This window comes from Nesoenas mayeri, assembly GCF_963082525.1.
Source record: "Nesoenas mayeri genome assembly, chromosome: 5".
NCBI lineage: Eukaryota > Metazoa > Chordata > Aves > Columbiformes > Columbidae > Nesoenas > Nesoenas mayeri.
Window position 1 is genome coordinate 48,185,241 of NC_137548.1, and position 26,583 is coordinate 48,211,823.

General features: G+C 42.1%; 1 protein-coding gene across 2 annotated transcripts in view; it reads left to right on the forward strand.

The window, feature by feature from the left end:
* The window catches only part of PAMR1 (peptidase domain containing associated with muscle regeneration 1), a gene marked incomplete at both ends in the record, with an annotated part of 81,759 nt that overhangs the window by 15,554 nt on the left and 39,622 nt on the right, over positions 1-26,583 (forward strand). Inside the window, 3 exons of one of the 2 annotated variants that reach the window (XM_080345596.1) lie at positions 3,349-3,463; positions 8,497-8,714; positions 13,733-13,840. In XM_080345596.1, coding sequence (XP_080201722.1) covers positions 3,349-3,463; positions 8,497-8,714; positions 13,733-13,840 — 441 coding nt within the window. The remainder of the gene's footprint in view (positions 1-3,348; positions 3,464-8,496; positions 8,715-13,732; positions 13,841-26,583) is intronic. The other variant, XM_080345597.1, reaches the window with a different exon arrangement.

Here is a 26,583-nt window from a genome sequence, read left to right on the forward strand (position 1 = left end):
AGAAAAAGTGGCAATGTGCCTGGAGGGCTGTAGCAAGGAAGAAATAATACGGTCTGGCCTGTGAGGCTGTCCTGTTCATACTGTCTAGTGGCATTGCTGGATGCATGGACGTGGCTGAAAAACAGCCAAGGAATCAATTATTAAAAAGACAAATGGCACAGGGTAGTCCAAAGTAATGTTATTAGGAAAAAAACCACAGTGAATAGAGTTAATTTGGTACTGGAACATTTTCTGATGGGACTTTTTATTGGATTGAACTATTATACCCTAAAAGGCACGTCAGAATCTAAAACCAGAAGAAAAATGACCCTGTCGGACCTTTTCCTCTCTATCCCGCACTCCAACAGCCTTCATCAACTTCTGATTGTCATATTGTTGAGAACACATATTCCATCAACACAGGAGAGAAAGTGGTGTTATCTAACAGCTGTTCTTGGCTTTGCTATCCAAATGTGGTTCCCATGACAAATAACAGTATTTCTAGTTTTAGAGATTTTGCAAACATTAGTGTTTCACATAATACCGGTGACCAGGAAGTAACAAGTAGCAACAAGGTGTGACAAGTCACAGCTGCCTTCCCATATTAGCCTGTTTCTGAATACCAGTAAAGTTTCTACGCATCTATGCTGTAGCACTCAAACAGGAGATAATGAGTTCCTGCTGGAGGTCTCCTCAGGACCTCTCCCTCCTTTGACCCGTGGGTCTGTGTGGGCTACAACTCAGAGATGTCCTATATTGTTTTGTTTTCTGTTAGTAACAAGCCTTAGAAGAAATCTTACTGTGGCCCTGAAAGCTGCCTTTTTTCCAGGAACAGGAACAGAGGAAGGATGCTGACACCGCCAAAGTAGACTATCTTTTTGTAAATGAAGCACAATTTTCCAGCATTTGTGTTTAGGATATAAATTAGTTTTTGAGAGCTTGCCAAGTCCCCCACAGATTCAGAATGGGAGGAGAAAATACTCCTTTTGATCAACAGATGATTGAACTGTTAGTATGAGAGTCAGCCAAACTTCTGCTAGAAGGGCTAGAGATACAGGAGCACAGATCTGATGTTATTGCAAAGGTACTTCATGTGGAGAAGGGCAGTAGCAAATCTGAGAATGTTCTTTTGGAGGTGGTCATTAAATGGCTCCTTTTTAGTCTCTGGACCACCTGCTTTGCTGGCAAAACCTACTTCCTTGGCATTAGTGTTCAGAGAGTTCAGGCTGTACCACTGCAAAGAGAAGAGTGTGTTTAGTATGCTGTGCACACAAGTATCTCTTTGCATCAGTTCTTTGGCTTTCCTTTCTTAAAAGCATTGGAAATGCAAAAGCCCTACAGAACAAAAAGGAAGCTTCCTTTGAGGTGGTCCAAGCCCCTTGTCAAACCATCTGAAGATTTCAGGTTGTTTTTGAGGCAGGAGCCACTGGCGGCACAAGGTCCTGTTTCTTGCTGTGGGAAGAAGCATTATAGTGCACCACAGCAGATCTTGCTGTACTAGCTGAATCCTAATGGGGTTGCTGGGCACAGTCATTAATCCTTGCCTTTTACAGAGGGGAACTAAGCAAGCCACAGAGGATGATGAAACACTTTTAAGGAACTCTTCTGAGGAAGATTTCTGTTTCCTTGGGTCTTAATTAAGGGTAACTGAGAGTAAATGAACAAAGGTTATTTCATTTGAACAACATTTTCTTAAGAAGAAAGAGGAGTAATCGACCTGCAGTTTTCACATTTCCCTATAGACTAGATGCAGCAGGACTGATTTCCAGACATCAAGATCAATGGAAACTGCAGATGCTTGGTATATCACCAAATCAAATCATTATCACCCTCTTTTCCCAAAGGAAGGAAGGGTCCTGAGGCAAGTGTTAAACCCCAGCATTTCAGTAGGAAACATTCATATTGTGTTACTTGTTAAAAGTTTAAGGTTCTTCTTTGGAAATAGATGGAAGGAGCAGGGCTTTCTGTTGGACTAAAGAGGTAAAAAACAGCGAGAGAGTTGCCATGGAGGTCTTTTGGGTCATTTGTCTTTTTACTTATCCTTATTATCTGTGGTGTGCAGCCTACCAGAGTCCCCTGGTTCGGTGATGCTGTTAGACTCAATTGCAATTTCTGGTGTATGGATACAGTCTCATTCCCCAGCAAAGCAAGTGACAGCTTATCAGGGAATGTAGCCATGTGCAAGACTCTATTCAGAAAGATGTAGTCAGGAAAGTAGAAAGTGAAAAATTAACTCTGTTTGGTGTGTAATGACTTAACTTCGCATTTTGCGAGCACTTGCATTTACAGATCACAGAAGGCTCTACAAAAATCACTAAACAACTTTCTTCCACAGAGGAAAAATACCATTATCTGTATTTTATAGCTGGGGTAAGAGAGAGGTTACCAAAGGTGAGAGGATTCTTTGGGCTAAAAATGTTCAGCATCCAAGATGAGGAATTAGGACAATTATCCCTGGACAGCTGCCATGGGGCAGCTGCAGGATAGCCATGAAAAGGTATTGCTTCCTCAGTACATGACTTTGCCATCTGTTCAGGTCCTCTGGTGGTTTTCTCAGACTAGGCACAAATGACTGGAGTACTTCACCTTATTCTGTTGGTGCTGGGCACTGGAGTACAGTTCGTAGTATGGTGAAAAGCTGAGAGTGAGACAGAGTGAGACAGGAAGAGAGCAAGGATAGGAATGAACCTGAGAGAAGGGATAAGGGCTGTATATTATATATGTGTTACATCGAGTAATTGGTGGAGGAGCTGTGATGGTTATATGTCTCCATTGGCATGGTGGCATTAACATGTAAGCGTGATGTGGAGAATCCTGAGGACTAACAGATGTCTCCTCTAGGAGGCATCTCCTCCATCAATTGTTTTTCCTCCAAGAGTCTCCCTGTGAAGGCCCTGAAGTGATGCTGTTTGGTGCAACAGCTCCTGCTCTCATTGTTTCACTCAAGCTAATTCAAATGATCATGTACCTTTAACACTTTCCCACCATCTTCCTCAGCTTCAGTGGTTACATGGGTCAACATGAGATCCATCAAAACTGTTCTGAGCTGGAGTGTCAGCCAAGTGGGTGGGTGGGCTAATCAAGAGTAGGTCAGAAGCTGTAAGAAATGGCTTAATGGGGCTGCATTGCACAGCAGGGAGAAACAATCAACAAAACTTTTCTAGGAGTGCTCTTAGCCTAGACAATACACTAATAGAGTCATCATTGTGTGGCTGTTCCATTATTTTATATACTGCCATGTAAGAAAGTGTGTGACTTCCTAAGCCACCCTGTTTTCGCATTCCAGTGTTGCTTCTCCATGTACTTTCTTCAAATACCTCTTAAAGGTCCCACACACAGATTTTTTTTTAATTTTTCTTTGCTCCCCAGGGTGTGGACAGGTTCTTCAGGCTTCTAGAGGTCATATTTTGCTGGAGGGTTACCCACTGAATGCACGATGCGAATGGACTATTCATGTTCAAGCTGGATTTAACATTGAATTAAGGTGGGTCATACTGACTTTTAGCCAGCACTGGTTTCAGGTGGTCATCGAGGCATTTGGATAATCAAGAGTCACTGAGGATCAACAGCTGGGAGCCACCACTTTTCATTTGGTGCCTTGGCTCTTTCCCCTCGTCTAGCTTGTGATGGGCAGCCACTGCACAAATCATCAGTGCTGTGCCTTCAATTCCCTTTTGGGACAGCTGAATGCTAAGGAGAATGTCTCAGGTATTGGGCACAATGTCTCTTCAAGACCTGGACACTAAAGCACCTGGTATTTTCTGAAGAATGTACTAGGCTGACCTGAGATATTCTTTGAATAAAAGCTGTAGGAACATTTTGATACGATAACTTATGCCAGGAGAGATTTGCTGATAGGACCTACCTTGCATTTAGCAAACATTTTCCCTCTCTTATTTTTCTTTCTCTCCTTTTACCAGCCCCGTTCACTACTAGCCTCAGTTGCTCCTTTTACCATTCCTATGTCTGGAGGATGTGATTGGTTATCCTGCAAGTCATTGGTCCTCTGATGTGTGTGTGCTTAGACCTGTTAACCTGTCCCTGCTGACTCAGGCTTACAGTTCTTGATTGGGTATCCTGCTTAGTGCAGGAGAGCCCCCAGCTGGGGTAATTAATACTCTTTTCATGTGTATGTAGCAGGGAGCTCACACATGCAGCAGGAAGCTTGGCAGGGGATTGTATTCAAAACCCACTAGCTAATATAATAAAAACAGCAGCTAAAGCTTTCACATCAGTATTTCACCAGCTTTGGAGACCATGCCAAAGAAATATATTAGATACACAATATAGATTTCTTCCTATATGTTTAAAGAGAGACTTAACATTTAATGAGAAGAAGATAAATCAATTGAATAGAATAGCTTGTGGCATTCCCACATTAATGCCCTTTTTTCAGACTTGCAAATGCAAGCCTACTCTGTAGTTATGAGCAGGTGCAATTATTGCCTGGATAACTTTGGAGACTCTTGACTATGGAGAAATGTGAAGGTGACACATGAGAGTAACACTGTGAGGAGGAGATTCTGTTCTCATGACACAACTTTGCATCAGTGTCTGGAGGTACGAGCTGTACTTACCTTGTGTTTAAAAGATGATGGCTGTGTGTATGATCTGCACAGTACAAGCTCAGGGAGGTGGTAATCTGGTATTTTTTACATTTCTGAATGAGGCCTTGTCAATTGTAAGTCTTAGAAAGTGCTTCAGGATCTACAGCTGTCACTCTGTCTTCATTCTTGTGGGGATGGGTGTGGCGGTGGAAATGGATCCTGTGCATGCACAATCACTAGTGAATGCACCTATCTTTGTGTAGAGTTGACAGCCAGGTGGCACCAAGCACAAGGTACAAGAAAGGGAGGAAAGGCTACTTTAACAAAGGACACTAGATAGAACAGCGGTACTTACTGTGGTTGCACTAAGGAGATTCTCATTGATTCTCAAGGCAGGGGAATGAGAAGTGCTGTGATGTAAGCTAACAGATGTACTAACTCTTGAGAAATCAGACTTCCATTCTAGACTCTGAGAGCCTCTCACATGCATGCTAGGAATATGCTAGTCTCACATGAGATCTGTACAGCTCACTCTGTTTCCTTTTGCTGTTACCAGAAGATGCAAAACTTCAACATGAGGGGCATAATTCAGAGAGCGCCTTTCTCTTTCTCCCTGTGTCTATCCTTCCTACAGTTAAACAAACACAAAACTAGGCCTCTCCTTGTTGTGACATAATGTTACATTCCAACTGTGAAAATCTCCGAGAGGGAAGCCTGAGTTACCAGCCTTCTGTTGTCAGCAACTGCATTTATCTCAGCTGGGCAGCACTGGAGAAGCCTAACGCCCTGTGCTCAGCCTGAGCTGACCGTGATGTCTGGGTGCCTAAAGATCCCAGCAGCTGATACAGCACTTCTAGGGAAAGATCAGGAACTGTCCTGAATGTCCACACTTAATCCTACCACCATGCAAGTCAGGAGGCACAGCAGGAAGCCTCCAGGGCAAAGACAGAACATGAGGAGCTATATCTACCTCACATTAGGCAACCCTGGAGTGTGTTCTCAATGAGCTGAGGTTTTCAAAGTGGAGCACCTCAAAGCTGGCCATTGAGGTACTTCAGCAGTTAGATACTGTGCAAAACTGGTACATTTAGCCTAAAGCTTCTCCTTTAGGCCATTCCTACACAGAAGAGCAGGTACAACTAAGCAGGCCACCACAGTCTTCCTTCTGGGTCTGCCATCATGCTGAATCTGTTGCCTTCACTGTATTTTCATATAAACACACTGATCCCCTCTGTGGGTGCTAACTCTGCTTACACCAGTAGTGCACAGCCAACATTGCTCTGAATCAGCACAACTGCAAACAAAAGAACTAATTTCTTCATTCTCTCTGTGCACAAATCCTATTTCCTCTTGCTCTGATGGCTTGCAAGGGCAGAGATGGGGACAATGTGACACAGAAGGGGAACAAAGTGGTTTGTCTCTGCTTACACAGTACTGGAAGAGTAAAACTCTTAGGAGCACAGATAAATATTCCTTTGCTTCAAGCTGTGCCACACAGTCCTTTGGGAGTTGTTTAAGCAGAGCTGTTTTGATAAACGGTGCCCAGATTGTGGCAGTAGTTTGTTTTCTCTGTTTTTTTTTCCAGCCTCATTTTTATTTTGGCTTGTGATGTATAGGCTCCCTTAGCCTCAGCCATATCAGAGATGTCGTACCACAGTAGAAGTATCTCACAACTTTAAATCATTTTCTTTAATGCCTCAGCAGAAATGCAGTTTTAAATATTTTCCTTCAGCTAGAAGCTTTCTTCAGAGGAGTTGGTGAATGTACTCACAATGCAGACACAGATGAAGTCAATACAATACTTTGCATTTCCACTACAGTTTCACAGGTGAGGGAACTGACATTCCTGACATGCCTGTACCTGTGATTTAAACAGCAATAGACCTCATGGTCTGTGAAGGGTCCCATCAAATGGGCCATAGCCAAGAGGTTTTGAAAAGCTTTTGCAGGTTTCCTGGTCTGCTTGTTCTGAGTCTTAATCATGGTTTTCCACGTCATCAGTCAGTGTATCTGCTTCAATGCTAAGATACGCTAAATAAAATGCAAATCAGAATCCCCATGCCTTTTACATCTTCCACTTTGCTTTCATCATTTTTAAACCAGGGAAAGCAAACAATTAAAACCAATATTCTGTGTGTGGCTCTTCCATTCTGTGCCTTCACTCTGTGTGAGTATCTCTTGATATTCTTTATTCAGGAACACACTGCTACACAGAGTTTACCTTTACATCTGTAAATATTACTGCTCCCATTACATGGTGGGCATCCCAGAAATTTTCCTTTTGTACTTACACACATGCTTAATTTTAATCAGAAATGTAACATTTCAGAGAACCAGTAAATATTTTTAGGATTGAGTCAGGATAAACTTTAGCCTGAAAAGTATGTCAAGGATGAATGAGTTAATTTGTATTGCTCTATAACTTCCATAAGGGTATGTCCCTGGGGTATGATCTACCAGTAAAAGAACATTTTGAAGATGTAGTGTATAACCTAATGCCTGTGAGAATGTCTCTGGCAAACCTGACAGAAGTAGAATTCAACTCATGCGTTTTATGCAAAGCTAAGTTGAATTGATCTCAATGTAATGCATATTAGAAGCAGGTGTTATTTTTTTTTTATTCTACATTCCACTAGATGATTTAAAAATGAAGGGTTCTGCTCCATTGGTATAGCTTCCTACGACTGCTCATTCATTTCTCTTTATGTAGTGTACTCCTGATGCTCTAAAACCAACCATATGACCTGAACAAACGTTACTGAGTGAAGAGGCCTCTTAAGTCAGCTCATGAGTTGTCAAAGAAAGGTCATTTCACATAACATGGGGGCCTCTCTAACCTGGGGGCCTGAGTCCCAAGAAGAGAAGAGGAGGAAGTAGGCTCCATTGTAGTCTTGTGTCTTCACATCACAGGATCCAGCAGCAGATCTGAAATTTGTCTGACCTCTTTGGTTTGAAAATGCAGTCTTTGCAAATCACTAGGCCTATGGTGGAACAGGCAATGTGGGACATTTAGCCTAATCCTAAATACACGTCTGCATCCTTAGAAGTTCTCAGGAAGATTGAGTACACAACCAGTTTCATTTATAAAATGTTCTACTGAACAGTTAGTAGCATGGCCTCTCCAATCTTCTCATTCTTATCTGCCATGCCAAGGCACCCCTGGCCATTGCTTATTCTCCAGGGGCACTTGGTGTTTCTCACTCTGTTTCTCGTTCATGTTCTGGTGGGATGCTTTGGCACTGTACCCCAATGAATTCAAACAGCATCATATAACATTGCTGTTAACAAACAAGAGCCTCACACAGTGGCTGGATCAAAGCTAGGAAACACAGACATTGTGGGAAAAGGTTTTAAACATTTCCCTTCTGCACTAACTTCAGTCCCTTATTTCTGCCCTCAAAAGAAGGGCAAGTGCTAGACTTTGGGGATTTACTACCATTTTGCTTTCTAATGCAAAATGTGCTGTAGTATTTCAGATTCCCTTTCTCTGCCTATTTCTTCTTTTGTTACACCCCCAAGCTTTCCTTTTACCCTTAATTGCTGACTTCTGAACATCACAAGGTAAATAGCTTTTAAGCCTTGGTCTTTGATACTGTTACTTTCAGTACTTAGAACTTAATTTAGAACAATTTTTAGCAAACAGCTGTGATAGAAATATGCCCCCTACAGTGTGTGACCCTAGATGAAAGTTCTAACATTGTAATGTGGTTAGGAACCTGGTGCACGTGAGCAGACTGTATGACTTCAATTTAGACTTCACTTTTCTGCCACTGAAGTATTCTTGTGGAGCAACTGTGTAGAGTTGAGTTGGCTTCCAAGGATCATGATGCAAAAATTGAGATGAAGCAAGAGGGACTTCATGTGGTTAGGGACTTGTTGATTCACTGAGGGAGGAGAGGCACTAACATAACTAAATGTCAGAGTCAGGGTGCAGAGTACGCAGCCTGACTGTGTGTCCTTGTTCTCCAAGATTTTACATGCTGAGCCTGGAATTTGACTACATGTGCCAGTATGACTATGTGGAGGTCCGTGATGGGGACAATTTGGACAGCCGAATAATTAAGAAATTCTGTGGAAATGAGAGGCCACCTCCCATCCGAAGCACTGGGTCTTCACTCCATGTCTTCTTCCAGTCTGATGGATCCAAGAACTTTGATGGATTTCATGCTGTCTTTGAAGAAATCACAGGTAAAATAATCTGAAAGTGGAACAAGCCATCATTCTCATTAATTTGGTTTCACTACTCTCTCTCCCTGCATTGCTTCAATAAAAACTTTCATGCTGTGTTACCAACAGTAACTTACAGAAAGTCAGTGCAGGGAAGATTCAAAAGCTGTCAGATGGCATGAGAATGTGAGACTCTTCCAACAAAGACTGAATTCCTTCTACCCATGTGAGGAACAAGGACATCAGCCAGCACAGGAAATCTGCTGTTTTGTGAGGCTTTTCTGTTTGAATCTGAGAACTATGGGCACAGAAGGACAAAGAGGAAGAGGCATGTGTATCTGCAATTGTAGCATTGCTAAATGCTGTGTGCAGGAGCATTTCTCACTATCCCAATTAGAAAAACCTGATGCAAAGCATAATAATTAGCTCTGTGAGAATGCCCTAACATGACTCCTGTGTTGGCTCACATATTATACCATTAAGACTTTTAAAAAGTGTATACAAAGAACATATTATTTTATTTGAGAAAATAAAAAGGCATTTCCCATTCTGTGATAAACTCAGTGCTATCAATGTCAGAAGCAGGGCTTCAGAGTTCTTGTGTTTTTGTTAGGACTCAGTACTTGAATCCCCCACACTGTTTTCCATCATTTGTTTCTGGCTGCAAAATAATATTGAAAGTATAGCTGGCTCCTCATTTTGCTGTTGCATTTGAAGCAGCCTCTCCGCTCTTCCTGGATCTTCCTTGTTTAGTTATGTAGGGAATTTTGATCAAATCTGTCTACAGTACTCCAGACACAGAAGGCTAATCAAAATGTTCTGCTTTGCCTTAGATAAACCCTGCAAGATCTGTGACTCACCAAACGTTGCCTCCTGCACATCCTGATGACCCATATTTCATGAGGTCATCCAGGGTATATCTGGCTCAGGAGGTAATACAAAAACCTACAATGGATCAGCTGTTAACAATGACCAGGAGTGTAACTAGCAATCTGAAATGCGCATACTGCTGGTTGCAGTGCCTATGTCATTTCTTAGTCTTCCCTATTCTTCAAATGTTACATTAGTTATGTTAGTAACATAGCAGGAGCAGGTAGCTATTGATAGTTCACCTGGCTTGCAAGAGGAAAGGTGATATAGAACAAATGAATGTGGTCCGGGCTATGTTGCATAAGGGCTGCCTGCACTCAGGGAAGTAACGTTTTTCATGTAGTGCAAGCTGAACTGATTCTGTTTTCTCTGCCCAGCAGGGAACGCTTGGTACTTGAATACTGTTGAGCACTTTATTTCCGTCCCATTTTCAGTTGTAATTATTCTGAGGTTGGGTATCATAATCCACACAGAGCACGTCAAAGGGCTTCTTAGAGTTTGTGAGGTCTTATTGTGCAGTTAATTATGAGTCTATTCTGACCTAATGTGTGGCTGCAGTGAAAGGCTTTTAAAATACTCCCAGTGTCTTTTTATGTGAAGCATTAACCTGGCCAGCAGGACAGTTTAGAGAAAGAATCCGGTGTGCATGAGGCAGCATAGAATTGAAAGTGGTGGTAGCACAGGATTGAAAGCTTTAGCAGCATATTGCCAGCTGAAGCATTTACTCTGAAATTTCCCTCTGTACACAGCACTACGGAAAAGCTAAGATCCCTGACACAGATTGCACAGGGCTTGCTAGAGCAATTTCCTGTGCTGCAGGTGAGAACAGCAGCATCACTTGTGCTTACAGTTCATGGACCAGGCCATAGACCTGATCTGATATCCCCAGCACCTTAGTGGTGCAATGGAGAGGACTGAAGAAATGTCTTGTGCTGTCAGAACTGAATTGCTTCCTGCCTTCCTTTACTCTGAGCTCTGTGTTGTCTTATAAATCATAGGTTGCTGAAGCAGTGGCACTGACTGCACAGAGGTCACCAGTTTAACTCCCAGAAAGGTTTTGATTGATACAAAATAAGCTGCAAAGCCTATATTCCCTTTAGGAAAAGTCACTGCATATGTAGTTATTAAAGGACGAAACCACACAACCTGCTGCCCCATCTTGTCTGGAAGCAGGTATTGGGTTGCATCCCATACCAAGCGTCAAATGGAAACCAGTCATTGGCATGAATGACTAGAAGTCACTCAACAGACTTCAGATGAGAAGGATGGGGGGCAAATGAAAGAGCATCAGAGTCTCTTAGGGATTAAACATACACTGGATCTAGTTAAATGAAAGCTTGTAGTTGAATTTCAATTATGCTTTACTTTCTGTAACCCCAAGCTAGCAATTTTTGACACAACATAGGGACTTTAACCTTTTGTAGTACTGTCCCATGTTGTTTGACTGAAGCCAGGAAAACAAGACTCTTTTAAAAATAAAAATATTTTGTGCTCTTGAGTATCAGGTGTTTTCAAGGACAGTCTATGGCACTTCCCCTGTTCCCTTGACATGCTTACTTTTACAGAATCATGAAATAAGGCTGGGGCAAGGGCAAAGCTGAAAGTTCACTGGCTTCAAACCAGTGATTACAAAATATCAGTCTGTACAAGCTCTTCTGTTTCTCCTTCCCTTTCTCAGTTTTTACATTAGCTCAATACAGAATAATTGCCACATATATATTCCTTTTAACAAATGAATTACTGTCCTTAGCCAGATCTTAGTCTTCAATGAGACCTGAAAGATATTCATTGCCTAGCCATGTATTAATTACTATTACATTACCACATGCAACCTCCAGATAAAACCATATGTGTTATCTATATATCTGGATGTAAGAGACTCAAAGATTGTGCTTCAAGTGAAGTCTTTGCAAGGAAAACTGCTGATTCTGAACTGCAGCAGAGAGAATGCTTTAAATGTAACAACATCCTCACTGCTAAATTGGGGAAGTGTGGACTTGATGATCGGGTAGTGAGGTGGACTAGGAACTGGCTTAAGGGACCAGTACTATTCAAGATGTTCATCAGTTACTTGGATGAGGGACTAGAGTGCACTTTCAGCAAGTTTGCTGATGACACAAAACTGGGAGGAGTGGCTGACATGCCAGAATGCTGTGCTGCCATCCAGTGAGACCTAGACAGGCTGGAAAATTGGGCAGGAAAAATGTAATGAAATATAACAAGGGCAAGTGTAGAGTCTTACATTCGGGTAGGAACAACCCCAGGTTCCAGTATAGGTTGGGAAATTACATATTAGAGAGCAGTGTAGGGGAAAGGGACCTGGGGGTCCTGGTGGACAGCAGGATGACCATGAGCCACTGTGCCCTTGTGGCCAGGAAAGCCAATGGCATCCTGAGGTGTATTAGAAGGGGGATGGTTAGTAGGTCGAGAGAGGTTCTCCCCCTCTACTCTGCCCTAGTAAGACCACATCTGGAATATTGTGTCCAGTTCTGGGCCCCTCAGTTCAGGAGGGACAAGGAACTCCTGGAGAGAGTCCAGCGCAGAGCCACAAAGATGATGAAGGGAGTGGAGTATCTCCCTTATGAGAAAAGGCTGAAGGAGCTGGATCTCTTTAGCTTGGAGAGGAGAAGACTGAGGGGTGACCTCATTAACATTTATAAATATGTAAAGGGTGAGTGTCACAAGGATGGAGCCAGGCTCTTCTTGGTGACAACCAATAACAGGACAAGGGGCAATGGGTACAAACTGGAACATGGGAGGTTCCATTTAAATTTGAGAAGGAACTTCTTCGCGATGAGGGTGGCAGAGCCTGGAACAGGCTGCCCAGGGGGGTTGTGGAGTCTCATTCTCTGGAGACATTCAAAACCTGCCTGGACGCCTCCCTGTGTAACCTCATCTGGGTGTTCCTGCTCCAGCAGGGAGGTTGGACTAGATGATCTTTCAAGGTCCCCTCCAATTCCTAACATCCTGTGCTTCTGTGATTCTGTGAGTAGTACACAGCCTCACCGTAGATCCCCCTAGGCTGCTTGCTTGTGGTTGCAACACTCAACAGCTGGTACAAAGATTCATATTTCTGTTATAACCAAAGTAATCAGTGTATTTAGCATGGAAGGACATAGATAATCTATATATTAACTAGAACACAAACCTTCCTAGCAATTTTGATTTAAAAGTTTAATCCATAAGTCATCAGGCATGGTAAGATAATTCTTTAAGATGGCAAGGAATAAGTTTTGTAGTCAATGTGAGCTGAAACTGAACTCAACTGCTGATATGGATCCAGATGTGGACTTCGCTATAGATTCTTGTTTTGTTAAGATGAACTTGAAGCAGGGCATCAGATCCTGAACTCCTCAGGTGTTGAAGTTACTTTTGGCTCTACTTCCTGTCTGCTAAAACCCACAATCAGTTTGGAAAATAATCTAAATGGAAATGGTTTCTTTGTATTTTTGAGAGTAAATTATGTTCTACTCATCTCCCCCTAGAGCAGGCACAAAAAAAAAAAAGTATGTGTTATTGCACAGTGGAATTTGCTGATATGAAATAGTACATTTACACATTCTGATACTAATTTATGCAAATATGTACAGTTTGATCTGTGTCACTGGTAGACTTGTGGTGTGCAAGAGCTTACCTGGCAGACCTAAGGTCACCATGACCACTTAGAGCTTCCTAAGCCCAACACCAAAGAAGTGCTCCTCAGGGGCAAAGCAACTCCAAAGATCTGGGATGACAAGATCCAAGACCTAAAAAACCCACCAGAACCGTGAATCCCAGAACCTATCCCTAAACTCTGAGATGAATGGCAGGAGAAATGTAGGTTGATATTAAATTTATTTAATTTAGGCTAATCTCTAAACACTGTTGGAGGTCACTGTAAATAATTTTTCTTCCACACACCTTTCTCACCACTTGAATACAGTTAAAGGAAAATGGTAAGAGTAAGTGATGAATGATGGGAAAAGAACTGCCTATCCTTATAATATCCCCTCTCCAGGAAGTAAGAAAGAAGAACAAAAGTCTTTTTGACATGCATTAGGCCCTTTAGTGTATCTTCCTAACTTTTAACCAGAATATGTAATTTACCACAAGACACAAGCATCATGAGGAAAAATTGACAGGACCTCCATCCTATGAGACACCATGAACATCTTGCTTTTCTTCTATAGCTTGCTCTTCCTCTCCGTGTCTTCATGATGGAACATGCATTCTAGACAAAAGCAGTACCTACAAATGCGCCTGTCTGGCTGGCTATACGGGGAATCGCTGTGAAAACTGTGAGTATGGGCACTGTGTGTATGACCAGTCTTCAGGGTTGTCACTGATGTAGGTCATTAATCATTAGGAATGTCAATAAGATGTAGGTTACGTCAGTCACAGTGTCAGAGAATGCACTGAGCTTCCTATGGCATTTTTTAAGACACATTGCTTGCAGTTTGTGAAGATTTGCACTGAGCTTTATATCTGTGTTTTAAAAAGTAAAATAGAATTGGAGCTGGGAAACTGCACACAAGAAATCTTGTAAGGGACTAGCCTTATCAGACAGATATATGCCCGCCTGCTATTTTCCATTGTGTGGATCAGCTGTTCTCTTCTAAAAGTACATACCCCAGCGGAAACCTGTGCTTGATGCTCTAGCTAGAGTCAGGCCTAAGAAGTTTGTCTTCACTACAGCCACCTGAAAGATAGATTTCTGGCACCATGAATGACATAGACTTGGAATTAAAAAAACTAGAAAAGGGTAGATTCTGTCCACATCTGTGTTGGTGGTCCTCACTGTATGTTTGTGCTGGTTTTGTGCTGCCAAGTGAATTGTAAAATAACTAGGTTCAAATGCATTCAAATAAATTGTCTGTTCTAGTGTTTTAATTCTTCATGCTTGAGCTAATGTCTTCATCTAACAGGTCTTGAAAGACCAAGAAGGAGTAAAAACTGTGTAGTATATGCTATAAGAAAGGCTGTATAATCTCTACTAGCTGAAAGGAGCATTGTACAATATTTAAAGTCACTGAGCTAGAGCTCCAGCTGACCCTAGAGGATTTCAGTGATACTAATGAAATCCATTTGGCATCATATTTGACTCAAGAGAGAAAGTGTGGCTTACTGTGTCCTGCTGAGGCACTACTCTCGCTGTAAGGCACACAATGCTTTGCCTGCTTCCAGAGTTTTGAGTTCTGTGTCAGAGCAGCCAATACACACCAAACCTCACCAAAATATTTCCCCACATGTGCCATTGTCAGGAGTGGATTTCTGTCCTGTAATTGTTTTTACTTCATTGAGGGAGTTAAATCATAGTGACCTCCTTGCATGAATCATTTTGAGATAAGATGAAATGGAGAAATAAACTTAACAGCAAGAATCAATTATACTGTTAAGCAGGTATTCTTTATTGACAGCGCTGGGGAGCTCTGGGAATTATTCTCCATAAATGCTCCAATGACTGGCCACACTTGCGTTTCTTATATTCACACAATTATTACATATTAGTTACAATTTTGTGAAATTTCTAACATACTATATATCTATACTAAGAAATACTTGATGAAGTTAGTTATAATTAGTTTCTTACTTACAATACATCTATTAATTACTAGTCAAACATAAGCTAAGCACTCTGCTTCTAAACAATGTATTACTTAATTTTCTGTCTCCCTCTTGTCATGCAGAAGGATCTAAAACCTGAAAAATATCCCCTCATTTTGCAGGTGGTTAGAAAGCATTTATCATTTCAATTGGTTAATGATGGGTACATCTTTTGTAACTTAATCATGGTATACATTAATTTAGCAGCTTCTCTTCAAAGAGACCTTTCAATTTCTACAGATCCAGAAGCAGCTCATAAAACTTGACTCTTCTCCCAGCAGACCAGAGAAGAGGTAGTTTTACATTTTCTGTAAGTGTGGAAGAGTTTTGGCTCTGAACAGCATGCCACGTTCTGCCAGACTGCAGATTCCCGGTATTTTTTTCTGTAGGGAAGGAGTTACTGAAAATTGAGAGCTTCTGACCTCAGGGCTAATGTGGCTGGCTCTTCTGCTAAGTAGTAGTTGGTTAGCAGGTCATTTAGGGACTGGAAACTCTCAAGCTTTTTGCAACTGCTCAGTGAGTTTAGTTCCATTCCTGTCTTTAAGGAAGAGTTTAAAAAATAGAATCTTCCAATCAGGTTCAGAACCAGCCTAAATTTAAAATTAATGAAATTTCCAGCAAACTTCAACCCTAGTTTTGGCAGGGTTCATGCTACAGTCAAGGCAAGAAATGATGCTCACTTTCTTTTACTAGTTTTCTTCTATAATTTCAGTGTAGGAACTTCACACATGCAGCACACACAGCAAACAACAGAGGAGGTAGCAAAAAAGCAATAGGATGAGAGAATTCTGTCTTACTGTAAACAATGAAGGGTATAGGTAGTAACAGAATAAAAGGGAGGAGACACTTAAAATAGATACAGTAAGATTTTTAACTTGACAGGAATTCTATAGTTTGATTTGTGAAAGAAAAGTTTAGGTGGATAAAATACTGGTACTTTATTATGTTTGTGGCTTTATGCTTGACTTTTGCTTATGCTAGGAAGCATTTTTTCCAGCACCTATATTGCTGCCTTCCATAACATAATTAAAGGTCGACTGCTATTTGTTTTTGTTTTGTTTTTTTAATTTTTTTGTATGTGAATAGCCAACCTTGCAGTGGGAAAACATCATGGCAGATCTGTGTTCTCTCTGTCTTAAAATAATTTTTGCTTGAGGCATTTCCATTAGTTTTGCTAAAAGGTATCCTAAGTATTTCTCAGTGTTTGGAGGGAAAAAGGCAGAAAATTAAAGTTTGATTTGTTTTTTAAGCACAAAGAGAAGAATTCTTTAAAAATTAGTTATGTAGTTTCCTGAACAGCATTGCAGTTTAAATGTTAAAGGCAGATTGTGTCGTGCTCAGAATCTTTCTGCCTGCAGCAACAGCGCTGTCTTGTAAAGTATATTCAAGGGAAATATATTGATTTCTGCAGAAAACAATCATTAAATAGTCGCTTTTAGAATATTGAGTATGACTTTGGACACTATGAGTCTAATTCCTTTCGTCTGTTTATCTTGGAGCAAGTCAGCTGCAGTCCCATTAATGTCAATGGATTTATGTTGGTGAAAAGTAAGTATAAGAGAGAAGGAAATTAGAACTCCTTAATGTTAAGTGCATGTAGATTTGAGGTGATGCAACAGAAGGTATCCAGATAGATCTGAGGGTTTTAAAATAATCCAAGGGACATACTTCAGAGGAAGGGACACTGTGGGATTATCTCATTGAGGGATAAGTTAAGGCCAAATTAAAAAAAATCAAAAATTGACATTTCATGACAGAATCAGAAATCTTCTAAGTCCCTCACCATTCCAAAGCAGCTCTGTCTTTTTGTCCATTACCGAGTTTAGTTTAAAGGTGTGGGAATCACTATTGGAATAATGGAAATCACCTTAATGAGATAAACCACAAGGAAACTATTTTTTCCTCTGTTAAACTAAATTCCATCAATTTAACAGGATGATCAACATTAGTCAAGCTGCTTTCCTGGGGTAATATTCAGCCCTAATTGCTCTGTCAGTTACAATTTGCAATATTAATAAAATAATTAAAGGCACAGGTTGCTTATAAATAGCAGTCTCTTTTCTACTATGGTAGCCAGGAAATTGTATTTTTGTTTACCATTTAAGGGACTAGTATAGTGATTTAAAGGCTTCAACAGCACGAAGTGAAATGCAGGCATCTATCTTTCTAACAGTTGTTAATATTTCTATCAGTCATGTTTCAGGGCAAGAAATATTTTATCTAAATATGTCTGATTTCACTCCAGAGACTGTTTTAAAAATATATATATATACGAAATTCAAAAGCAAATGCTAACCAATAGAATGAGATCTTCTTTCTTCTGCCTTAAAACACAATAAAGTCCTAGAGACCAGCAACAAATAGCTTCTTACACATAAACATGCTTTGTTGCAGTGATAGAGGAAGTAGAGAAAACTAATTCCTATTTTAAATGCTTGGGCTTCTTTCTGATCTTAAACTGAATTTTCAGTACCCCTGCATACCCCTCTTGGTGACCTCTTAACCATGCTGACATAATTGAGGTCAAACTCAGGCTTTTCTGTCTGAGTTCTGTGGATTTTAATGCAAATAATCCTGCAATCACAGGCATTAAAAAAAAAATAAATAAAAGCAACAACAAAACCAGATCATCTTGTTCTCTTAGCCTGAAACAGAACAGCAGCCTCCTCAAAAGAAGCATGTTAGGGAAAAACTAACAAAATGACCAGTGTCCTCATCCTCTTTCCCTGCATGCTAAAAGCATCCACTCAAGTATCAAGAGTGTCAATGACAGTCTGACAACTACTTGTTCAACTCCAACTAAGAAAGTATTTTCCAAAGTTTCACTGTTGAGCTTGCCTGCTGAAGATGCAGCTCTAGAGAGAGGGTACTGCTGACATGCCATGGCAAATGCTCTCCCCCTCTGCCTGCCATCCTCCTAGGATGGGGTGTCCTAACTCAAGAGTCCTCCCAGGGCTTGCTGGCCCCAAAGCAAGGGGACGTCATCCTGCCTTGAAATTTCCTGTTATCTTTATTTCAAACAAAGCCAGGAGAACTAGAGTTCCTATGCAAACAAGAGGAACTCATGCTGAATAAGGATTTCAGGGCTCAGATCTGATTTCCGTTTTTATTCTGTTTCTCACTCCTGTCTGCCAAGAAGTTTGTTCTGCATCCTAATGAAGGGTCTAATCCAACTGACTAAGCTGTATAAACGAACTCCTTGCTGTAGGCTTTGATGTTGCTAGGGCTGGCCTTATTTGTTCCAACAGGCCTCTGAATATAGCTTTCAGGCCCTTCCTCACTGCTAATATAATCTCCTTCCATCCTTCTTGGCCACATACAATTGTGACTTGGGCAGGTTCTTAGGGAAGTCCTCACCCTTAATGGATGGACTGACAGTTAAGATAGGGAGAAAGCATTAGCACTCCCTCACCCTCTGCCTTTTTCTGCTATAGGAGAAATGGTTTCAGCTGTCAGTGTTTGGCGTAGGCTAGACTGGGTTTTAATCCCAGCAGTGTTAAGGATGAGGCACTGATGAAAGGTTCTGGACATTAAGTCTAGTTTTCTTACCTAACCGTGGACATCTAAGGCAGAGTCTTCTAAGGGAATGCTTGGAGTGTTTTTTTAAATTTTGCCAGAGAGATTCTCAGTAATAGGTTTCAAGGAGTGCCATAATCACTGTCTATAATCACTGGTATATATTGTGCCATTTGCAGCCCACATGTGTTAGACCATGCCTACATTGCATGATTACAGTGGAGAACTTCAGATATAACCCAATGCCCCTCAGCTCTTTCCTGCCACTCTGGTCTGGACTTTTGGTTGGTTGCTGGGTTTTGCTTATTCTTTCCAGTGGAAAATAGCTTATTACAGCTTTTAAAAAGGGCTGGAGTTCTTCCTCACTTGTGTCAAAGAGATGAGAGTAATGCCACTCTTTTTTCCATCACATTTCTAGTGTCCTCACTATAGTCTTGTGTGTATAGGGTGGATGGAGCTGCTAAAGAATAAAGGTTAGTGGCCCTTTTTCACTATCGCAATCCAAGGATTTACCTGCCTTGAAACTCACACACTAGCAAAAACCTTCAACTGGAATGTGGCAGTTCTCATATTTTGCAGACCCATTAGGGGTTAAGGCCTCAGCTTAAGCTGGTACTACTCTTTGGCCTGTCATGCAGCAATTCTGCAGTGTGAACACAGGCAGTAGGGTATCAGAGGTGCCTTGTTCTCCAGGACCTTCCTGGGACTCCCTCTGAGAGGCAACATAGTATCACTACTTGTGCCATGAGCAGTATTACTTGGTTAAACTGCTCTTTATGTGTAGTCCTTATTATAATGAGATAATGCAGCAGTGAAGATATGGCCAGCGCAGTCATACAGGAAGATTCATCGACCCACCTGTCTCTGCAAAGCTAAGTAAGAAAATGGTACTTGCATTCATCAGAGAGGTTTTTAATAAGTCACCTTCAGAGTTCAGTTCTGGTGGGATAATGTCCTCTTTTTTTTCTCCTGAACTGATCAGAAGAACATTGTGATACTGGCTAGGCATTTGGTAGGACATTATGCTTGCTGCCCCATACTGCCCCACAGTATACTGCTTTCCAGGAACACCATGTGTTTATGAGGTGAGATCTGTATTGTTTAATGCTTAGTGCATGAATTTGAAGGGCTTGTCTTGAGATGAAGGTAAAGATTTCTGCTACCAGTTTTCGCTTCAGTATATTTCCTGGAGTTTTCTCCCTTGGTTAGAAGGATGCTGGAACTGCTCACACAGCAACTGCCAAACCACCAAACATAATTTCTGGTGCTTAAGGGTAACCTAACATCAGTTTTGAACTGTCTTAATTCACTGAGTGATAAACTAAACTGTTTGGCTCCTGTTACACAAATAGCCAAGGTGCCCCATAGGAGAACAGAAACACCTAAGAGGAAAACTAGGTTGATGGCTGAGGATGGAAATCGCTACACACATCTGAAGCAATCACTAAACAACTGCTGCTTGTGAATTATCCTGCAGAAAACTGGTCTGTAGGACTGCTCTGTCACTATGTCTGTTGGATTGAGCAAGTCATACAGTTTCTGAGAGGAAGTTGCTCATACCATTTAGCAGTGTTTGGTATATTTTCATCATATTCATTATATTTTTATAGTGTCTTGAAACTCCAATGAGTAAGTGTAGATGACAGCAAGGCTGAAAGAGACATCTGTTTTATTGACAACTCTTATCATTTTGTTACTTTCTCAGTGTCTATTAACTAGCCAGTTTTTTCAGTTTTTCAGAAAGTGAAACATGTCTTGTAAAAAATCATGGTATTCTACCCAGAGCATAGCCCCAGACATGGCTATAATATAAACAGATCAGAATTTGTCTGTTAAAGTAATCCATCCAAGGACAGACCTGCCATAGGAAAAGAGGTGTATTTCTAAACCACATTAAATGGATTCACAGGGAATCTCCATTTGTCCAAGCTGAAAACAACTCTGAACTTTTTCCTCATTCTGCTAACATGCCTTAGAGATAAAACCATCCATGGAATTCTCCCTGATATGACTTGCTGTGTGGAACAACAAATCAGTGTTGCAGGAGGACAGGCTGGACCAAGCTAAATTCCAGGTATTCTTGCCACCCTGGATGGGACAAAGATACTTTTCCCCTTCATTTCATCACTGAATCTCTTAGGAGACTAAGTCTCCCTGACAGGTCTGCTCTAATGTGTGGCATAAATCAGCTCTTCAGCACAGAATAACTGCATGCAGGCAAAAAAAAAAAAAAATATTCTGCATCACTAGCACATTTCAAGCTCACTCTCACCTTTTGCAAAGGTCAGAGATAACAGAGAGCTGGTATATGGTTATAAGTTGCTGAAGGATAAGTTTCCTGCCACCTAGCTGAGCGGGAGGAGATATATCTTTTGGGGGGTTTTTTGAGCTAGAAAAAATTAGCTAAGGACCTGGAGTAGGATTTGGGATCTATGCCACTAACCACTCCTAGTCCTCTCTGAAGACTACTGATACATGGCTGCTGGTGCAGAATGCACATTCTTGCAGTGCTTTGGGGTAATGTTAAAACTACTTTGAAAGTTTGCTGAAATAGCCAGCATGCTTAAATGCTGACAATTTCATTCTTTTCCCTGCAAAGTTCATTCAAAGACTTGGTTCCTCCTTGTGGATTTTACACTCAAACATCTGAGTCAGACTACCTTACTTCCCTTTGTGGGCATGATTACATGCTGTTTGCAGCTGATACAAAACACTGCCAAGGCAGAATGGCCCCAGGTGGTAGGAATGATGACACAAATAACCAGGCAGTATCCCACTTGCTCTTTGTTATGGCTCCCATACTCCTCTTTAGTTTCTTCAAGAGCTCAGGAACTGCATTTCACAGCCAATCAAATTGCCCTGTCACATCCTTAATACTCTCCCACTTTTTACTTACTTTTGTTGTCTTTTTCCCTACACTTTCATCTCAACACTTGGTAATTTCCATCTCTTTGTTTTAAACAGGCAATGCCAGATCTTCCTTTCTTTCTGAAATCCAGCTCAGATCCCTGCAAAAGGCTGAATAAACCATTCTGTCAGCTACAGTGGAGTCAATATGTATCATTAAATGGTGCTTTTCTGTTACAGTTAATGCACATTCACAAACATTGTTTTGAAGCAATATGCATTTCTTTTGAGTGTCTTTCTCATCCAGCATTGCCTGGGTTTATCCCTGTTTAGCTGGAAAGCTGTCATCTCCAAAATGAAACACCTCAAGATGATTTACTCTCTTTTGTAATATGGTATAATAATGAGCATAGCAGATAGTGCTGTCTTTTGCAGTGTGATATTGTTATAATTTCCAAGGGACACATTGGGGAACTTTTTCTAAGTATTAGTTCTTACCACTGACAGAGAAAGTGAATGTTAAGGATCATTAGGATTTCACTCAGTCCAGTACCCCATGCACAAACAGGCCCAGTTGTGTAATTAAATAGGCCATCCAAGTACCGGAAATGTTGTATCCAGAGACACAGCTTTCTGAGGGCTAAAAGAACAAAGCTGATGAAGATCAAGTGGCTAATTGTAAGCAACAACCTCCAAATTGCCTCTGGATGAATAAATCACAGTCAGTGATCCAAGCATATTTTTACATGAATATGTTCTCATTCACAGAAGCAGGGAGCTGGAATACATCAGGGGTGAGTTCCAATTGGCTGGAAGGGAATTAAAAGATTTGGATTTCAGTACGGGTTACATCATAGTTTTGTGTAATTATTCCCAGATGATGCAGAAGTGAAGAGGCCCAGCAAGCAAGACTGGAAATCTACTATCTCTGGTACTTGGGGTTAGCTGATCAGCTGCTCTTGTTATGGTTTTCTTTGACATTTTTCCAGGATTAATGGGAGGACTGGAAAAATGCAAAAATGAGAGGATATTTGAACTTCCGGAGTATGAGGGATAAATTAAGGCAAAAAATCTTTGTGGTGAAATGTCTGTCCCAGCTGTGAGTCTGTGATGACAGGCATGACCAAGCAGAGCACTGCTGTTTGGGTGTGTAGCTGTAGCTGTTCAGACCATTCTTGTTCTTCAAGGTCCAAGAATCTTCTTATTCCAGAAAACACTGCCATCACTGTGAATACCTTTTTATCACAGTGGTTTCCCTGCCCTTTCCTGTACAAGATCTGCTGTAGCGTTTGCATGTATTTGTTCTCTGCTTTGAGAGTCTTTCTTTACAAAAAAATAATTTTTAACCCAAACCTGAACACTCTAAGCACATCTTCTAATTTCTAGCTATAAAAATTGCAACCATGGTCCTTTTTTTCACCTAAAATGCAGAGCCTGCCAGGTCTAGAAAGTAAAAGTTCTCAGGGGCAACAAAGATAAGCAAGCATGCTAGATATCACCATCTCCCACAGGCATGACCTGTGCAAATATATACCACCCCCAGGAAGTATTTTTTTCAGAGAGCCCTAGAATCATAGAATGTCCTGAGTTGGAAGGGACTCAGAAGGATCATCAAGTACAACTCCTGTCCCTGCATAGGACAGCCCCAAGTTTACATCATATGTCTGAGGGCATTGTCCAGTATCTTCTTGATTACTGCCAGGCTTGGGGCCATGACTGCCTCCCTGGGGAGCCTGTTCCAGTTCTCCACTACCTTCTGGGGGAAGAACCTTTTCCTAATGTCCAAACTAAACCTTCCCCTGCACATCTTCCTGCCATTCCCTCGAATTCTGTCATTGGTTGTGAGAGAGATCCACACCTACCCTTCTTCCTCCCCTTGTGAGGAAGCTATAGGCTACAATGAGGTCTCCCCTCAGTTTCCTGTTCTCCAGGCTGAACAAACCAAGTGACTTTAGCCGCTCATACAGCTTCCCCTCTGAACCCTTTACCAACTTTATAGCCTTCTTCTGTACACTCTTCAGTAGCTTTATATCCTTTTTATAGTGTGGCATCCAGAGCTGCACACAGTGCTCCAGGTGAGGCCACACCAGTGCAGAGTAGAGTGGGACAATCACCTCCCTTGCCTGGTTGGCAATGCTGTGCTTGATGCACCTCAGGACACAGTTAGCCCTCTTGGCTGCCAGGACACACTGTTGGCTCATGTTCAACCAGAACCCTCAGATCGTTCTCCACAGAGCTGTTCTCCAGCATATCATCCCCCAGCCTGTATGTACAGCCAGGGTTGCCATGTCCCAGGTGCAAAATCTGGCACTTCCCCTTGTTGAACTTCATGCGGCTGGTGATTGTCTAGGTCCCCAATTTGTCCAGATCTCTCAGAAGTTCCTCTTTTGTGTCACTGGCAAACTTACTTAGTATTCCCCCAAGTCCTGTGTCTAAGTCATTTACGAAGATATTAAAGAGTACTGGCCCTAAGATGGATCCCTATGGAACCCCGTTAGTGACTAGTCACCAGCATGACATAACCCCATTTAATAGAACCTTTTGAGCCCAGCCCGTCAGCCAATTACATGTGCATATGTGCATGGAGAGTAAATACACTCGCAATCCTGCGAGGGTCCTTTTACTCACGCCCGTGGTGGCAAGGCAAGCGGAATCTCCATCCTGGGGAGAGGGCTGTCGGCGGCAGCATCTTGCTCGTGCTCCGAGAGACCCACAACAATGGGTGGAGTCTCGATGAGAGTCCCGTATTTTTATAGGCTGATCAGATCTGACTGTAGGCATTCCAGAAGCTTCTCTGCACCCCCACACTGGCTGTGGGGTGCTCCTGAAGCCTCCAAACATCCCCCACACTGGCCGCAGGCACTCAGCGGCTCACTGGCACCTCGACACTCCCTTCTCCTAATGGCCCTGGCCAGGGTGCTCTAAGGCCAAACAAAAGAAGCTGTTAGCCTCAAACAGCAGAGAGGGAGATGTGCCTACTCCTTCCATACTGAAGGAGGGAGGGTGAGACAGGGGAGTATGCATCCTGCCACAGATCCCTGTTGCCCTTCTTGTAGACTGGGATGCTTGTCAGCTTCCAGTCATCAGGGACCTCTCCAGATTCCCAGGAGCATTGAAAAATCCCAGAGAGAGATCTTGCTATGACATCAGCCAGCTCTTTAAGTACCCTTGGATGAATCCCATCAGGCCCCATTGACTTGTAGGGATCTAGCTGGAGTACCAAATCCTGTACAAGTTCTAGATTGACTAGGAGTTTATTGTTCATGCAGCTATGGTTCGCTAGCCTAGGGCTATGGGCGCCCTCCAGTCCATCTTCAGTGTTGAAGACCGAGGTGAAAAAAGCATTAAATATCCCTGCTTTGTTTATATCCCTGTTAATAAGGTGACCATGCTCATCGAGTAATGGGCCAATGTTATTTCTGGTTTGCCTTTTGCCATTAACATATCAAAAAAAGCCTTTTTTATTGTCCTTCACAGTACTGGCCAGCTTCAATTCTAATTGAGCTCTGGCCACACGAATTCCTTCCCTACAGTGGTGAGCAGCATCTCTGTAGTCCTCCCATGATGCCTGACCTTGCTTCCACTGACCGTATAATTTCTTTTTTCACCGTATTTCAAGAAGAAGATCCCTGCTCAACTAAGCTGGATTTATGCCTCACCTGCTAGATTTTGAGCATTTTGGAATTGCCTGGTCCTGTGCTTTTGGTAGGTGGTACTTAAAAAGTGACCAACACTGATGGGCCCCAGCACCTTCAAAAGCTTCTTCCCAGAGAATCTTACTAAGTAGTTCTCTGAGCAACCTGAAGTCTGCTCTTCTCCTATCTAGAGTTTAGGCCTTGCTGGCAGTTTTCCTACTATTAGCACAGATTTTGTACCTGACTGCTTTGTGGTCACTGTGGCCAAGGCAGCTACCAATTGCCATTTCTCCCATAAGACCCTCTCTGTTATTGAGTACCAATTCTAGGAAGGCACCTTTCCTGGTCAGTTCCCTTGGTACCTGTACCAAGAAGTTATTGTCCAGATGCTTTAGGAATCTTCTGGACCTTTTGGTGCCAGCTGTGTCATATTTCCAGTTGTCATCTGCCAAGTTGAAGTCCCCCATAAGGACAAGGGCAGATGACTTGGAGGCTTTGCTTAGTTCCTTAGAGAATAACTCCCCAGAATTGTCATCCTGGCTGGGTGGCCTACAGTAGACACCCACAATGACTTCTGCTTTATTTTTCTCTCCCTTAATCCTTACTCAGAGGCTCTCAACTTTGCCGTGGCAAACTGCCAGCTCCATGCATTCCAGCCCCTCTGCTACATACAGTGCCACCACCCCGCCTCTCCTACCCTGCCTATCACTTCTGAATAGTCTGTAGCCATCCATCCTGGCACACCAGTTACAGGACTCATCCCACCAGGTTTCCCTAATGCCAGTTATATCATATCCCTGGGACCGGGCCAAGGCTTCTAATTCATCTTGCTTTTTCCTCGTGCTACGTGCATCAGTGTAGCATCACTTCAGCTGTGGTTGATTGTGCCCTTCACCCCATGGCACACTTTGAGGAATCTCACTGTCATGTGTCTCCTCAAGCTTTGGTGTGCCATCCCACTGCTCATCATTGACTGGCCTGTTATTGCCCTGTCATAGTTTAGCCCCAGTCCCCTGCCAGCCAGCAGCTAAAAACACGGCCTGTTTTCTCACCTCCCTCCTGCCCCTAGTGGGATGAAGAGGACAAATTAGAAAACAAAGGCAAAACTCGTGGGTTGGGATAAGAACAGTCTAATAGAATAGCAAAGGAAAAAAAAAAAGAAAAACAAACAAACAAACAAAAAAGCCAAACAAACAAAACAAACAAAAAAAACCAAAACAAAAACTAACAAGCCGTAACAACAATAATGCAATAATGAAAGAACCTACAAAAGCGGTGGGCACAAAGCCCAACCTGATCCGTGTAGCATTCTCACCATGCAGCAGCACCCCCTTTTGCAGCAGTGAGCAGGCTCCTACTGCAGCTCATGCTGATACTCTCCCATCACCATGGCAACAGCTCATGGTGAAACTGCTCTTCCCTCTGCTTTAAACCGCAAC